Source organism: Danio rerio, chromosome 16, assembly GCF_052040795.2.
Source record: "Danio rerio strain M-AB ecotype USA chromosome 16, GRCz13ab, whole genome shotgun sequence".
Taxonomy (NCBI): domain Eukaryota; kingdom Metazoa; phylum Chordata; class Actinopteri; order Cypriniformes; family Danionidae; genus Danio; species Danio rerio.
This window is the reverse complement of record NC_141036.1, coordinates 43,035,001-43,051,248: the sequence shown is the minus strand read 5'-3', so window position 1 is coordinate 43,051,248 and position 16,248 is coordinate 43,035,001. Positions and strand designations below refer to the sequence as shown.

The window sequence follows — 16,248 nt, the reverse complement described above, 5'->3', positions numbered from 1 at the left end:
CTCCAGGCTGAAGATGACCAAACTAGTCAAACAGGGAGATTCAGATTCAGCTCCACCGACTCAACAGACACGAAACATGCTAAATGCAGACCATGACTAAACAGCGTTTGGGGAAATAAACTGCTGGTCTTTGAATATGTTGGATGAGTAATAACAGAACTTCTCCACCGCTGCGTGTCGACCCTTGAGATTGTGTAGGCCATATTGAGTTTTCGCATGTTACTGTTGAGGGAACACAGGAAGCAATAATTGAGGGCGTATTGAAGGTGTTCAGTGGATCACAGTAAGCAGTATAATGAGCTTGAGTCATGGTCGCTTCTAAGGGCTTTATCTGTACAACTACTGTGACTAAACCGGCAGATTATTGTGGAGTTATAAAGCGATTTACTTTATAGCAGTTTTATTCATGTATTCATGACGAACAGCAATAGGATCTCTGATCAGAGGTCTATTTTCCTTTTTATTTGGGGGCGGGGGTGGAGGGGGGTTATCTTCAATGGACTTCGTCTTAGTTTTTAAGATATGCACATTGTTCCTACAGGTCAATTTCTGGAATATGGTGGATTTTTTTTAAAGGTCTATATTATATTGAAAGTCAGGGAGTTTTATATACTTATTTTAGTTAGTTAGTTAGTTAGTTAGTTAGTTAGTTAGTTTGTTAGTTAGTTAGTTAGTTAGTTAGTTAGTTAGTTAGTCAGTTATTCCTACATTTCTTATGCATTTTGGAACACAATACGGCCTGATGCTGACAATTGGAAGGTGTATGATAAAGGATATCTCTTATCATTGACAATCATGATATCCGTATTCAGTACTCTTTCTTTGTGTGTACTATCAATGCTCTTTAGTTTTATTCCCAACAACTTACTAGCTGTTGTTACCACCTTCCCCAGTGACCTCTTCTAGGCGTCAGAAGCATTTCTATATCAACAGATCACATAAAATGTTGCAATACTTTTGATAAAAGCACTATAAAACATGATCAACAATGTGTTGTCAACATAAAAAAAACAATTCTTCTATCCAAGTTATAGGAACAACAAATAATATCTTGACTTCTAGTTAATCATTCGGTATCAGAAGTGGTTTATTTGAAATGCAAAGGTAAATGGGCATATCCACTAGCAAGGTGAGCCACATATTATTTATCGTCTGTTCATGTTTCTCTGTTCATTTCTCTTTCACACGCATGCAGTGACTCAAATAACGTAATAAAGTCAACTGGAAAGGCAAAGAAAGTGTTCATGCATGACTCTCAGAGTTTATCAAGATTCTTTGGATTCATCTTCAATGTCGTCTCCATCTTACCCCAGGCATGCTCAATAATGTTCATTGTTGGTGACTGGGCTGGCCAATCTTGAAGCACTTTGACCTTCCTTGTTTTCAGGAACTTTGTTCTGGAGGCTGAAGTATGAGATGGAGCACTCTCCAGCTGAAGAATTTGCCCTCATCTGTGGTTTGTAATGTAATGGGCAACACAAATGTCTTGATACCTCAGGCTGTTGATGTTTTCATCCACTCTGCAGATCTTTTGCACACCCACATACTGAATTTAACCCCAAACTATAATTTTTCCTTCACCAAATTTGACTGATTTCTGTGAGAATCGTCTGTCCATGAGTGTTCCAATAGATCTTTTGCAGTATTTGTGATGACTGAAATTCAGTTTAACAGATGATTCAGAAAAATCTACCTTCTGCCACTTTTCCAAATGATCAACTAGCAGTCAAGTTATTATTTGTTGCTCTTATAACTGGGATCAATGACAAGACTTTTATCAGGTAGTGTGGTACTGTAATTACTGAGGTATCAAGCAGCATAAGTTGTTTGTTTTGCTAAAAATGAAAACTGAAGTGAGTGAGCCTGGAAGTCTTGACACATTTGAGTTACTGTACAATGACCGTGCTGCACATGAAACAAATAAGATGAATAGGTTATGGATATTCTGCTTTATAGTCAGTGAAAATCAGGAAAAAGTCCGGCAATTTGAATTAGAGTGGGAACCCTGGTGCAAAGTAAATTCTTTGGTCTCTCCTTCATTTTTTTTTTCTCCTCCCCCCGCCCCTGATAGCCTTTTCTGTGTCTGTTCTGTGCTGAATATTATTCAGATCTTTCTGAATTTCACAGAGGACAGTTATGTTCACTTATCTCAGGCACCAGGTTAACTAGCACTAATGTCACATTGGCGGCGGCGTAACACGTATGCAAATGATTCCATGCTGACCTTTTGTCTGTGCCTCAGATGATGCTGTGTTGGTGCATGTGATGTATGTGATTTTAAATCTGTGATTTTAAAGCTTCTTTAAGGAATAGTTCACTTTTAATTGAAAAGTCTCCCTTTGCTAATTTGCCATGTTGTTTCTGACCATTATGACTCCCTTAAGATGTTTTTCATATTTTCCCTACTATATGTATTGACCATGTCAACACTTTAGATTCATACTGATAAACTTGGATGATAACACACACACACACACACACACACACACACACACACATATATATATATATATATATATATATATATATATATATATATATATATATATATATATATATATATATATGTGTGTGTGTGTGTGTGTGTGTGTGTGTGTGTATGTGCAGAAAAAGATCAATTTGGATATTTATTAGCCTGATTATATAAAACACAAACAAATACTGTGGATGACTTATTTTATTTTTAACAAGGACTTCCGAATTCCGAATTTATTACAAAGCACTGCAGTGTTTGGCTGTTCTGTGCCTGTCTAAAACAATTAGTAAAATAATCCACCAAAGTGTGTATTCCATACAAGCTGAATTGTCAGTTCTTGTCACGTGACTCATGGTGCAGTCCTGTTGTAAAAAAAATAACATGATTGAAGATTGAAGAAGAACCCAGTCCAGGAGACTCAATCAAGCAGAAGAATTTCTTTATTGAGACGGGTTGGTAAATCTGCAGTCATACAGCGTCTTCAAGAAGTCCACGAGTCTCAGCATTATACTCAACAACAAAGCCGAAATGCGGATTTATAAGATGCCGGCGTTTCCTCCTACTGTTGCCTCACTTTCCTGCCGCTCGCCATGTTAAAGTGTGGAATGATGGTTAAGCACCCCCTAACTTTAGAGCATAGTGATTGAATATTTACTTGCGAAGAACAATTTCCTCATCTGAGCTCTCAGACTTACAGGCACACACAAACAGTCAATTCGGAAAGAAACAAAATGCACATAAATTATGTAAATGTAAAATCGAAAAAAATGCAATTCATAAGTTGCATAAAAATGCTGTAACGGACGGTTCAATATTATATTGAGAATTGTGGCATTCCTAATATAATATGTGTTTAGTCTATGAGTCTATTTAGTCATTGACATTCAACATTTTATTGTTTTTTATTGTAAGTACAATCACCAATTTCTGCATGCAAAATTTGGCATCCATTTTTTGTCAACAAATTAAACAACATAATTAATGAAAATATAATAATGATTCTACTACTTTACAGGTCAATAAAATTAATTTTTTTGGTCTGTTTCTCAAACAAAGTCATTGTAATTGCATGCACACACAAAAAGTTATAAATGATACAAGTTTGAGACGGTATGAGAGTGAATTTTCAGTTTGGAGTGAGCTATTCTTTTTATACTCAGCTGGGTTTAGAGTGAAGTGATGACTTGTCAGCGGCAGATTTATCAGCTATTAATTCGGCACTCCTGGGAATGACCTGCTGCTACATCCAACAAGGCACTATCAACTGTGCCCTAAATCCCAACACCTGCCTATTTAGCAATACCAGCGGGGATTTTCAAGTGAACAGAATTGGAGGGCAGAAAAAAATTACAGTTTTTTTTTTTTAAACTTTAGTAATAATTCTAATACCTTTCCAGGCAATTTTCGAACACGGCCTATCCTGAAATCTGAAGTCTATGCATGTAGAACTGTCGAGAAGTGAATCATTGCTCACATTCAGCCTTGAAAAGGACTGATCATGTTAAAAAAAGTAGCTAAAGTCAGGTTTTATGGTTGAACTGCTCAGCCGCGCTGTCCTTTTCTCTGGCGTGTGATTAGAACGTTCACTGTGGACCTCAGCCTTTTTTGTTCACACAGCACGCCTGCTCCTGCCGCTATTGTTACAGGTGCTTTTCCGCTCGACTGGTCTCGTTTCTCTCTGGTGGACGGCGAATGACAGTGACATGCCCCTACCCATAACCAATGCCAGGAGATGTTTCTGCCTGACGCCTTTCTCCTCGTTTCCTTCCTCGCTTTTTAAATCAATATTTGAGTGGGAGGTGAACCCACGTTCACTGCTGCATATCTCTAGGGAGCAGGAGGAACTCTGGCCGGTGGTCTTGGTTTGGGTTTTAAAGGATGGGATCAGACGGTGCGGTGGCACAGACACTAAATCAATGGCCTTATCCAAACCCCTCGCTCCGCTTGAGGTGAAAACGGAATTTCTATCAGGAGATTATATTTGTTCATGAGCTTCTGACCCGTTGGCCCCTTTTTCCCCTCTCTATCTTTTCCATCCAGTTCAGAACTGCAAATAACATACTATAGTGAAGCTCGGGTTTTCGACGTGTTGAATTCTCTCACTTTTGGGCCACAGTTCTTCCCTTTTCACCTCGATTCCAGAGATGGATTATGACTTTGACATACCCATGGCACAAATGTCTCTGGGGCCCTTCACACAGGATGCATTGTAGCGTTAAAAAGGCTAGACGGAGCACGACGGAAGTGAAGCGAAGGCGTGTTTATGGGTGCATGAAATCCCATACAGCGTTCATCCCACCTCCAGATTGATTTGATTGGTCAGTGGCTCAAAATGGACTTTGATTCATTGTGCAGCATGTCAAAGGTTTACCTTGCTGATGCACCTTAAAAGGATGATTTGCCCAAACATGACAGTTTGCTAGTAATTTACTCATCTTTAAGCCATTTCAATTTATTCTACTGTCACTTAAGAGTCAAAATAACATATACAGGAAAAATGAAATTATTATTTATTGTTCCTGATGGTTTATCTATATTTTATGAAGCAAATGATCAATATTTGGAAGAAACTGAACATTATTTACTACATTATTATCTTTAATCCAAATCATCAGCAAACAGTGCTAGGCATGTTTATGACATTCATGGTATAATAACTGTTTGTTTACTCATAATGATTATGTTTAAGGATTTGCTTTTTAATGTTCAGTCAACATTTTAGGCTTTTTTGAAAATTGATGATGAAAATTGAAAACAAAAATTGATGTTGCCTTTTGATAAACTGAGATTGACGTAGCTAAAATTGAGTTTTGAAACCAAGTCAATTTCTAAGTGGGTCTTCATTATTGAAATGTTTTGATATCAAAATAATTGTGTAAATGACTGGTGGAAATATTAATTTGTCCTGAATTACGGAAACTAATATTTTTCGTATTCTTTAGTTTTTCAACCCAATTAAAACATAATAATTGGATTATTTTATTACTTCAATATCAGTATTGGTATCTGTGATCACACAAAAATTAAAGTAATGGTTTTGGAAAAAGTGATTGGTGCAGGATTACTCATAAATCACAAAACCAACACTGCAGACATGCCAGGTTTGTCTGGTTTCTAGTCAAACTATCTAAACTATCTTTAATTTGTAAGCATTGCTTTGTATTAGAAAATAAAATAGATACAAAATTTGGTAAGTTTTGCTTAAAAAAAGCAGAATGATACTTAATAACTTAACCCAATGGTCAATAAGTTAGCTTGTTTTAAGGAAAAAGCAGGCAATATTTTTCACTTATCTAGAAAATCTTTGAGATCTAGAAAATGTGAATATTTGTACAAAAAAAGACAAGAAACTGTATTTCTTAGTGAAGGCTTGCCAATAACTGCTAGTTTTACACATTTGCCCATAATTATTAAGTCACATGGACTTAAGTCACAAGAAATGTGATTTCAGCTCAGTTTCGAGAACATCATAAAAAGTTTAACTGGACTTATTTTGATGAGCAATTGGATGGATTTTCTTGCAACGACTTGGCAACAATAGCAGCGTTTTCATCCAATGAGTCAAAGAGTACAAACTTGTCAATTACTGATTACCTGTGGCCTAACATCCAAAGTAGTTTACTGCGGTAGGAGAAGCTGCATGAATCTTTTCTTTATTTAATAAATTACTTGTGCCTCAGAAGACAAATGCTGACATGCAATGAACCCGTGGTGGCACTTGAAGGCGTGAAATGCAGAGCACAGACGCTCTTGATTCTGGAGTTCATTATTAATATAATAACACAATACAATACAATATTTTTTTTTCATCACATGATCTATGACTTTTTAATGTGCATACTGGAATTTGTTCAGCAAAAGTGTTCCCATTGTAGTTTAAGCACATCTTTTCTATTGAATAGAACGTTTATTCTACTCAGTTATGTGTATAGGTTTTTTATGAGCATTTTTAAAACTTTTACACATCTTGGCGTTTCCATCAACCCTTTTTTATGCACAAATCTAAATCGCACATAATACTAGGTGGATGGAAACAGAGCTACTGTAGTCTATTAAACATGAACGGTTTCTGTGATTCCTCATTGGCCTGGAGCCCTGTGCATTGGTCTTGTCCTTCAAACAGTTTCCCTTCCTTCACTTTTATTTGTGCAGTCATAAATATCATCTTCTGTATGCAGTCTTGATTTCATCAGCTCTGTTAATGCATTCTCTACAGCAAACCTCTTTTTGTGGCGTGCTACCTTTCCTCCGTTTGATTTTGCTGTCTCTGTACACAACATCTAATCCTTTGCTTTTCCTTCGGGGTGGCAGATTGACTTCTGCCTGGAGCCTAAAGCCTGCCTGACATCCTCTGAGCTCTGCAGCCACAAAACACAGTCCCTCACTGCACAATGTTGTTCCTCTGTCGCGCAGTCATTAATATTGATTTGGTTAATTGGTTGAGCTTAATCCATCCAATAGGGCTGTAAACCTAACCCAGCTTGGAGAGCGTTGCACCTTGGGATTGTTGATGAATTGTTTTGAGTCATTTTCTGTGGTTTGTAAAGCATGATTACCAATCTTTTCACCTTTTTCTCTCTCTCTATCCTCTTCTCTCTCTCTTTCAGGCATTCCACACAGCAGCAGACCAATAAAGTCATAACAAGCACAAGCCAACTTGTTAAACAACTCACTGACATCATCAGCGGATCCTCACGGGTAAAAGTCGTGACTTTAAATCTGCCATTTTTCTTTGTTTATTGGAACTGTGGTCTTGGTATATGTGTGTATATACAGTGATGTTGGCTTTATCTGAACAATAAATAAATAAATGTTGTCATGTTGAAATTATAGTGTTGATATTGACCGAGTATTCATTTTAAAAGCCATGCCATTTTGTTTCCCCACAGCAAGACAGGCTCCGTCTGACGAGACTCAAAACAGAGCTGTCAGATTCTGTCCAGCGATATGGAGAACTGCAGAAGGTACAGTACACATGAAACACATATATACTTGCTGCTTGTAATGTATGTGCGCAGCAATTATAATTGCATCTATAATATGCTTATGAAATGACATTTAATAAATGTAACTATTGCTGCCAACACATTAAAGGATCTATTTTAATGATATACTGTAGGGTCAAAGACTAAAGCGCATGACGCAATTGCATTAAGGGCATGTCCAAATTCACTTTTGCTATTTTAAAAACAGAAAAATACGCTTTGCATATTGTCTAACAGGGTTGTGCTTATTCTCTTCATAAGTTTTGGGTGTGTTTTGAGCATAATGTGCATTAAACCAATCAGAGTCTCATCTCCCATTCCCTTTAAGAGTCAGTTGCGTCATGCCAAGGTGCATCTGCTACTTACATGACGGACTTTGTAAGTGTAAAAACTGAACGCTTCACTTGCAAGAAAATGAGAGTTAAAGAGACCATCTGCATCGCAAGGAGAATGAGCCTCCTCTTTTATTAATCAGGGGTCACCACAGCAGACTGAAACGCCAACTTATCCAGCATATGTTTTACGCAGAGGATGCCCTTCCAGCTGCAACCCATCACTGGAAAACACCCATACATTCTCATTACTACGAACAATTTTAGCTTACCCAATTCACCTATACGGTAGGAAACCCACGCGAACAAGGGGATAACATGCAAACTCCACTCAGAAATGCCAACTGACCCAGCCTAGGCTCTACCCAGCAACCTTCTTGCTGTGATGCGACAGCGCTACCCACTGCGCCACCGCGTCACCCAATTGTAATATTCTTATTTGAAATTTTGAAAACTGTAGTTAAAATAAATTTAATTTCAATGCATTTAATACAAACTGTGATTACATCTATCAAAATAATATAAAATATGTGTGTATTATTATTTCAAATATAAAGAATACTGCATAACGAATAGACTTAGATGAATAAAAATGTAATTCAAATTAATATGACTCATTTTTAATTTGACATTTGAATTAACGAATGAATGAACAAACTAATAAAATATAATTAAATTTAAACATGATAAAATATGTACATATAACATATATATATATATATATATATATATATATATATATATATATATACTATACTATACTATATACTACATATTATATATATATATATATATATATATATATATATATATATATATATATATATATATATATATATATATATATATATATATACATTTATTCATTCATTTTCTTTTTGGCTTAGTCCCTTTATTAATCTGGAGTTGCCAAAGCATATCCAGCATATGTTTTACGCAGCAGATGCCCTTCCAGCTGCAACCCATAACTGGGAAACACCCACACACTCTCATTCACACACATTCACCACAGACAATTTAAGCTTACCCAATTCACGGCCACGTTTTTTTTTTTAACTGTGCAGAGTTGTAGCTGCTTTACTGGGCCTACAACACTACTGTATTTCAATACTGCTCATTTTGGTGGTACTTGGAGAGACATTTTTTTTCTGAGGTGGTACTTGATGAAAAAAATTTGAGAACCACTGTTCTAGACAAAACACTAACTGTGTGCAAATACTGCAAAAAGACTTTTACTTACACTAACCGAACAACGAATATGATGCACATAAATCATCAGCAGAGTGAAAAACTACTGTCACAGATTTCTATACGCTAAAAAACTAAATAAGCCAAATCAACCAAACCGGATGATTTGCAGCTCCAACGAGTGCTACGGAGATCACAGGGTGCATCAGTGTTTTCATAGCAAAAGCTTGAAGATGTTTTTCAGACTAAAAAAGAAAGTTGTTCTGTTACAGAAGCAGGAACAGTATTAGATGATTTTTGCCCTCTCCTTTTCAAACTAGTTTATGCATATTTTAATAATTTGTTTATTATTACTGAATATTAAAAATTGTTCAAGATTATTTCTTCTTAAGTGTATCACACTGATACTCATTAATTCAATTTCTTTTCGGCTTAGTCCCTTTACTAATCAGGGGTCGCCACAGCAGAATGAAACGCCAACTTATCTAGCACACGTGTTATACAGCGGATGCCCTTCCAGCCACAGCCCAACACCGGGAAACACCCACACACTCTTGCACACTCCATATACACTACGGCCAATTTAGCTTACCCAATTCAACTGTAACACATGTCTTTGGATTGTGGGGAAACCGGAGCACCTAGAGGAAACCCACGCAAACAAGGGGAGAACATGCAAACTCCACACAGAAACGCCAACTGACCCAGCTAAGGCTCGAACCTGCGACCTTCTTGCTGTGAGGGATTGTACTACCCACTGCACCACTGTGCTGCCTAATTAATTATACAAGTAATATTAATTATTTACCTTTATAATTATGTTCAACTCCTGTTTCTATGCTACAGTATAATTAGTCATTTTAGAATCATTTTTTAAGCTAGTTTTGACCACCTCTGTACACACTGCTCTCTGATTTAGAAACAGTTTACCTCTCCACACTAGTCATTTCAGTCCCCAATGAAAGAGTTTTTTTCATCAGCAGGGTACATTGTAAATGTGCAAAGACCTCGACTTATGCTAGAGTCAGGTGAATCATTGCATCCTTAGTCTTTAGTGACAGTAAGCATCTGCAGAATCATTTGATGGTCTTCAACTGCATCATAATTACCCAGAAACACCCTACTCAAAATAGGTATATGTTTTTTCTTTTGCAAAATTAAATAATTGCACTTTTTTCTGACCAACAAATATCCCTGTTGTGAATTTGCTGAACAAGTGTCATCACAGTAACTTATGATCTTTGAAATTTATTGTTAAAGGAATCCCCTACAGAACGTTTGCTGCTCATTCGTGCAGCAAAAACATAAACCAGTGAATAAAGAATCCACTAAACTTCTTTTTTTTTCTCAGCTGCTGTCACACGTCTGGCTTTATTTGCATATTAATGTCATTTTTTCCCCTCTCTTCTCTGACAGAAAATTGCTGATCGTTCGAGGGCCCTGCTTCCTCCTGCACAAAAGGACAGAAAACAGGTGAGTGGGCTTCAGTATCTCAGAGTCCAGAGAGAATCCACTTCTTCCTCTTTGTTCTTTGGTGAGCTTCCCCACATCCCTGTGACAGTAAGATAAAGAGTGTGACTGCGTGTGTGATTGCGCGTGGATGAGGAGCTCTTTGATGCTTCGCTTTTCTCACCACTTCATTTTCTAGCAGGTCAGATATTGAATGTCCAAGCTTGCTGTCACTTAGAAACCTCAACCCTCATTTTTTATTTTGTTAGGATTCAGTGTGTTTGTGGTAGTCTAGTTTTGGCAGAGAGGAGGGGGTCGGAGATTGAGGCTGGAAGGAATACAGATTCGCAAGAGGCGATATGTGGCTTAACTCCATCATGTCCCTGTGAAAAACGCTTTTAGAAGGTGTTTACACAACACTGTTTTCAACTGTAAAGGAAAATATTTTATGCGTCTTGACTATTAATTTGCATAATTGTTTTGCTGAACTGAAAATAAAAACTTGATACTGAGAAAAAATATCCAAAGTTTAGTACATTGTCACAGTATACACTAAACTTTATAAATCAACTAAGCAAAAAATTGTCTTCATCCATTTAATTGTTCATTCATTCATTCATTCATTCATTCATTCATTTACACAGAGCTAGGGCTGGACTGTATCATGCTCATGTATCATCCACATTTTCATTTCAGCAAATCAAGCGATCACAGGCAATGTCATAGTGATTATTGGATGCAAAAGACTTTTTTTGTTTATTTATTTATTTTTAATTTGCTGAGCTACAGCATGTCAAGCACATTTGGTGTATTAGGTTATAAGGAGTCGCCTTAGCAAACTTAAAAAAAACTTAGCCCTATGGTCAATCTGTGTTTTTTAAAACACAGTTGGGTTTAGAAAAGGGTTTTGGTGGGGTGATCGATAGGTTGGTTGGTCAGTCAGTCAGTGAGTCAACAGCGGCCTCTGGTGGATTTACATGAGAAGAGCAGGCACGAATGGCACTTGCGAGAGACATTTGAGATCTCAGAAAGCATACACATCGGCCTCTGGTGGATTTGCGAGAACAAAAACTGTAAAAAAAAAAAAAAAAAAACGTAGCTCCTGGGAAGAATTTTGCTCTCTCCAGAAATGTATATAGGGACACGAAATCAGAAGAAGCATGGCTTGCATAACTACGTTCATAAAAAATACAAATAAATTCAAATAGGAAATATTTGGTTGACTGATGATTTGTTAAAAATTTTGTCTTACTTGCAAGAGATGCTGGTGATTTTTCCAGTTTTGACAATTAAATATCCAGTTATTTTGTTTGCAAAAAGTTATTTTCTATATTTTTTAATGAATCTTGTCCTTTACATTAAAATCAAAATGTTACCCTTTTTTTACAAAATGACTTTAATTTCAAGCAATTTAGGCTTTGATTTCACTTTGAAGTATTTAACAAATGACCACAAATTGTTTAGAATAGAAAACTGCTCTTTTATTAGAAAAAGGACATTTGATAGTTAAGAGTATATTTAAAGTACAAATGATAACACTACTATGAAGGGGAAAAAAATGATAATAAAATAATCACTCAATAATCAAAATCGTGGTAAATTGCTCAATTAATCAAGGTTTTGATTTTAGGTCATATCGTCCAGCCCTACACAGACCCAGGGAGATACTTTATATATTGTATTTTAGTTAATTTCTCTGAAACCGTACAATGTCAAATATTTAAATCTGGATGTCCTTCACAAAGAAAATGTTGATAGTGTACCAGATGTTTGAAAGTTTCTCTATAAATGTTTCCTCTTCTTGGTTTTTAAAAATAGCTGTAATTTAATGGCTAAATTTAACATTCTCACGGAAAACATGATACTATTTCTAATCATCAATTAAATCTGACATTTTTAAAAGTGTTTGTCATAAATCACTTAAAATCATCATAGGGTTTCTCAAATCAAAATACATGGTGATTCAAAAAGAATACCACAACTTACATGATGGAACCTTGGGTAAATAATCAATATGTAGAGTACTTAACAATGTTTTTCAAAACTTCAGAGATTCCTTAAATCAACAACAGAAAGAGCTTAGCTCTCCTTTTCTTCTTTACAGAGTTCCCGATTTTCAAAGTTCTTGAATCACACTGTGTATGACTTTCTGCCATGAAACAGGATATCGGTTTCATACATGTAGTGCACACCAGTACTAAAATTGTACTAAAAAAGTTTCTCAGACACAACTGATAAAAGGGGAAATTATACTTTATCATTTATTATTGTTCATTTTATTATTTCTGTTATGGAAATCCTGCCAATTATTATTGCATTATTGCATTTTTTTCCATATCATGTTACCACAATACTGCTTTAAAATGTAACAAAAATGCAAATACAGTGTATAAATGTGCAAGGGGAAAAACCCTCTTATGTCCATTTTCAGACAAACATTACTGCAGAAAGTAAAATATTATGCCAAATAATTCTGTTATATATTTCAAAGGAAATCTTATATAGAAAATCCTGCAACCTAAAAAAATGTTAATTTATTTTTGCATATATATAAGTAGGCATAGTGTGGCTTTTCATAAGGCAAATCAATAGCATGATTATATTATTGATATAATAAATGTATGTCAATGGATACTAACCCTTTAAAGAGTGAAAAAAAAAAAAAAACCCCAAGTTAAAACCAAAAAGACAAGTTCTATCTGGTTCAAGTAACCAATTCTTCAAGTAGCTTTAAATGAATTCCTTTTAGAATACCATAAGTATGATTGAGGTTTTAGTTTCAGGTTTCAGGATTCATTAATAATGTATTAATTTATCTTATTGATTTGAAACGATATTAGAGTGAGCACATGATGGCACTTTTAATTAACTTTCTCTTTAAGCTGCATGTTTAAATGGGTAAGATGACAAATCTAAAAACCACACAATTCACCTTTTTGTGTGTTTCTTAGGGCAGGCTTTTATCCCAGTTGTTTTAGTCTTTTAGGAGCTCAACAGTGTCTGCATTTACTTTTATTATACGCTATTAGAAAAAAGGTACTATAGCTATCACCAAGGCAGTACCTTTTCAACATGTGCACCCTATTTAACCCATATTAGTACCTTAAAGTGCACCTAAATTGTGCATTTTAGTACCTTTGAAAAGATAATGGCCGGGTAAAAGCTGTTGTATAGAAAAGACTGTCGGCACCTTACATGAAATTGTTCTCCGTGCTTCAAAGAAAGCCATATAGAGTTCTAGCGACACAAGACCGAGAAAATTATGACAGAATTGTCTACCAAGAAAATGGTACAAAATCGTACAAAAAGAAAACATTTTGAGTAGAAGAAACAAGATGTCTCAAGAATGACCACCGATGACAGTTTTCAGTGATGTTTGTTCTTATTTGAGGAGTTTCAGTTGATGAAATGCCCTAAAACTGCCATCTTTTTTTTAAGATTCTATCAAACTTCAATTTTCAGTTCAGCTGAGGTGGCTCAAGGATGCACTGATGATTGAAAGCGTTGACTGAACGATAGGAATTGTGTTCAATATTACCTGGCGCGCAGCAGCAGCTCAGATTGGCTCAGCTGGTATGTGACTATAGCACATACGAACGCAGTATCGGGTCTGTTAAAACCCTCTGTTATTCTGTTCCCTTCACTCCTGTCGTTCTCTTGAGATGCTGCTTTTATGTGAGTCTCTGTCACCTGTGGCTGTGTCTCTGATCTTCCTGTCTTCTTCCACAATCCCCTCTGGAAACACCCGAGCGGAGCAATCAAACAAGGATGTGTAGTTGTAATATGAACAGCAAGAACACATCCAAAACAAACAACCCACCGAGTTGTTAGTCAGGAGTGAGATTGTATTTAGGAGTTGTTTGATCTGCCTGAACATTTTTTTTTTCTGCCGTGCTCAAAAGAGAACAGGTTTGTTATCAAAAATGGCAATCTGATTACAGATACAGCAACATGATTCCTGAATGTTACTTGTTATGGATTAATTTCCCTTTGTGTTTATTAAAAAAGGATAACATTACACTGTTTGCCTAATGGAATAACTAAATAAGTTGATTATAGATAATGTGTCATTTTTATTTTTAAATCTATTTTTTATGATATTTTTTATGATATTATTCTAATGCTTATTATACTATTAAATTATTAAAACAAACGTATTCCTGACTTTTTTATTTATTTATTTATTTATTTATTTATTTATTTATTTATTTATTTATTTATTTATTTACTTATTTATTTACTTATTTATTTTTATTAATGTCACATTTCATATATTGCAAGTTTGACTTAAATTTATGATGTTAAATTTAGTTTGATGATTAGCCGAAGCAGAAACAGACTTTCTTAGACTGGGTACTTTGAAATGAAATGAAATGAAATGAAATTAAATTAAATTAAATTAAATTAAATTAAATTAAATTAAATTAAATTAAATTAAATTAAATTAAATTAAATTAAATTAAATTAAATTAAATTAAATTAAATTAAACTAAATTAAATTAAATTAAATTAAATTATAAAATAAAATAAAATATTAAATAAAATATAAAAAATAAACATAAAATAAAAAAACAAAAATAAAATAAAATAAAATGAAGTAAAGTAAAATAAAAAAGGATAAAATAACATTAAATTAAATAAAAAAAGTTATTTTAAAAATGAATGAATGAATACAAATTTTATATTTTTATTTTTTATAAATGCTGTTTTTACATGTAACAGTTTTTAAATTAAATAAATATGTAGTTATTATAGTTATTAAATAACATTAAATTTAATTAAATTTAATTAAATTAAAATAAATTAAAAAATAAAAAATATTTATTTAATTTCTTATAATTGCTGTTTTTACATGCCACATTTGATATATTTTCGTTTTAAAGATTTAATAATTTGTTAGGTAACTAGCTGCAATAAATAAAGCCAAATGAATGAATGAAGGAATGAAGAAATGAATGAAGGAATGAATGAATGAATGAATGAATGAAAACATAAATAATTAAGAACAATAAGAACAATCAAACAGAATGTGTACTTGTTAACACTTGTTAATCTGAAAGTCACGAACACATCCAAAAAAAAAAAAAAAAAAAAAACAATATGCCGAGTTGTCAAGAGTAGTCAAGAGTGAGTTATTAAGGAATTCAATGGAGAACATGGTTTATTATCAGCAATAGCAATCTGTAAGATGATTCATGTACGTGACTCAATATTATGAACAGAAAAATCACAGTGGTATATAGGCTTTTAATAAAGTACTCATCATGACGAGCCATATGCTTTAATTAATCTCTCAAGCTCAAGTGGAATTTATTATGTATTCATTTCTCATTGTTCAATTATAAGAATAACACCACACTTATTGGTTACAAGAGCCTGTTTTGCCTAATATAGAAACCAATAGACTTAATCATGAGTTAATTTTAGTCATTTATATTTTACAAGATTATTTTTATCTTGCAAGTGAAACGTCTTTATTTCTCATTTTTTTCCATCTTTGGACTGATTGAAAAATTGATTGCAGTGCAGTTGGAACTTTATATATTGCAACAGTTGCTAACAGGTTTCTAGAAGCTTGGAACTAGGTTATGAAATGAAATCAATCAAAACTTAATAAAATAACGTAATAATACAATTTTTTTTTACATTTTGATTTAACGTAATTAAATGTGCTTTTGTTTTAATATTCATAATAATAATATTAACATTAATACTACTACTACTATTACTAATAATAATAATATTAATAATGGGTAGTGCGTGGTGCAGAGGCAAAATTGCCTCACAGCAAGAAAATCACTGGTTCGAGCCCCGGCTG

General features: G+C 34.3%; 1 protein-coding gene across 16 annotated transcripts in view; it reads left to right on the top strand.

The window, feature by feature from the left end:
- Positions 1-16,248, top strand: part of tsnare1 (T-SNARE Domain Containing 1) — a 506,388-nt gene that overhangs the window by 138,869 nt on the left and 351,271 nt on the right. For 15 of the 16 annotated variants that reach the window (XR_015510177.1, XM_087284985.1, XM_087284980.1 and 12 more), the window contains 3 exons: positions 7,084-7,174; positions 7,366-7,440; positions 10,398-10,454. Coding sequence is in view for 14 of the 16 variants with exons in the window: in XM_087284985.1 (XP_087141111.1) it covers positions 7,084-7,174; positions 7,366-7,440; positions 10,398-10,454 (223 nt within the window). In the remaining 2 variants the exon portion in view is untranslated. Of the gene's footprint in view, positions 1-7,083; positions 7,175-7,365; positions 7,441-10,397; positions 11,285-11,462; positions 13,083-16,248 lie in introns of those variants that run through there. The other variant, XR_015510178.1, reaches the window with a different exon arrangement.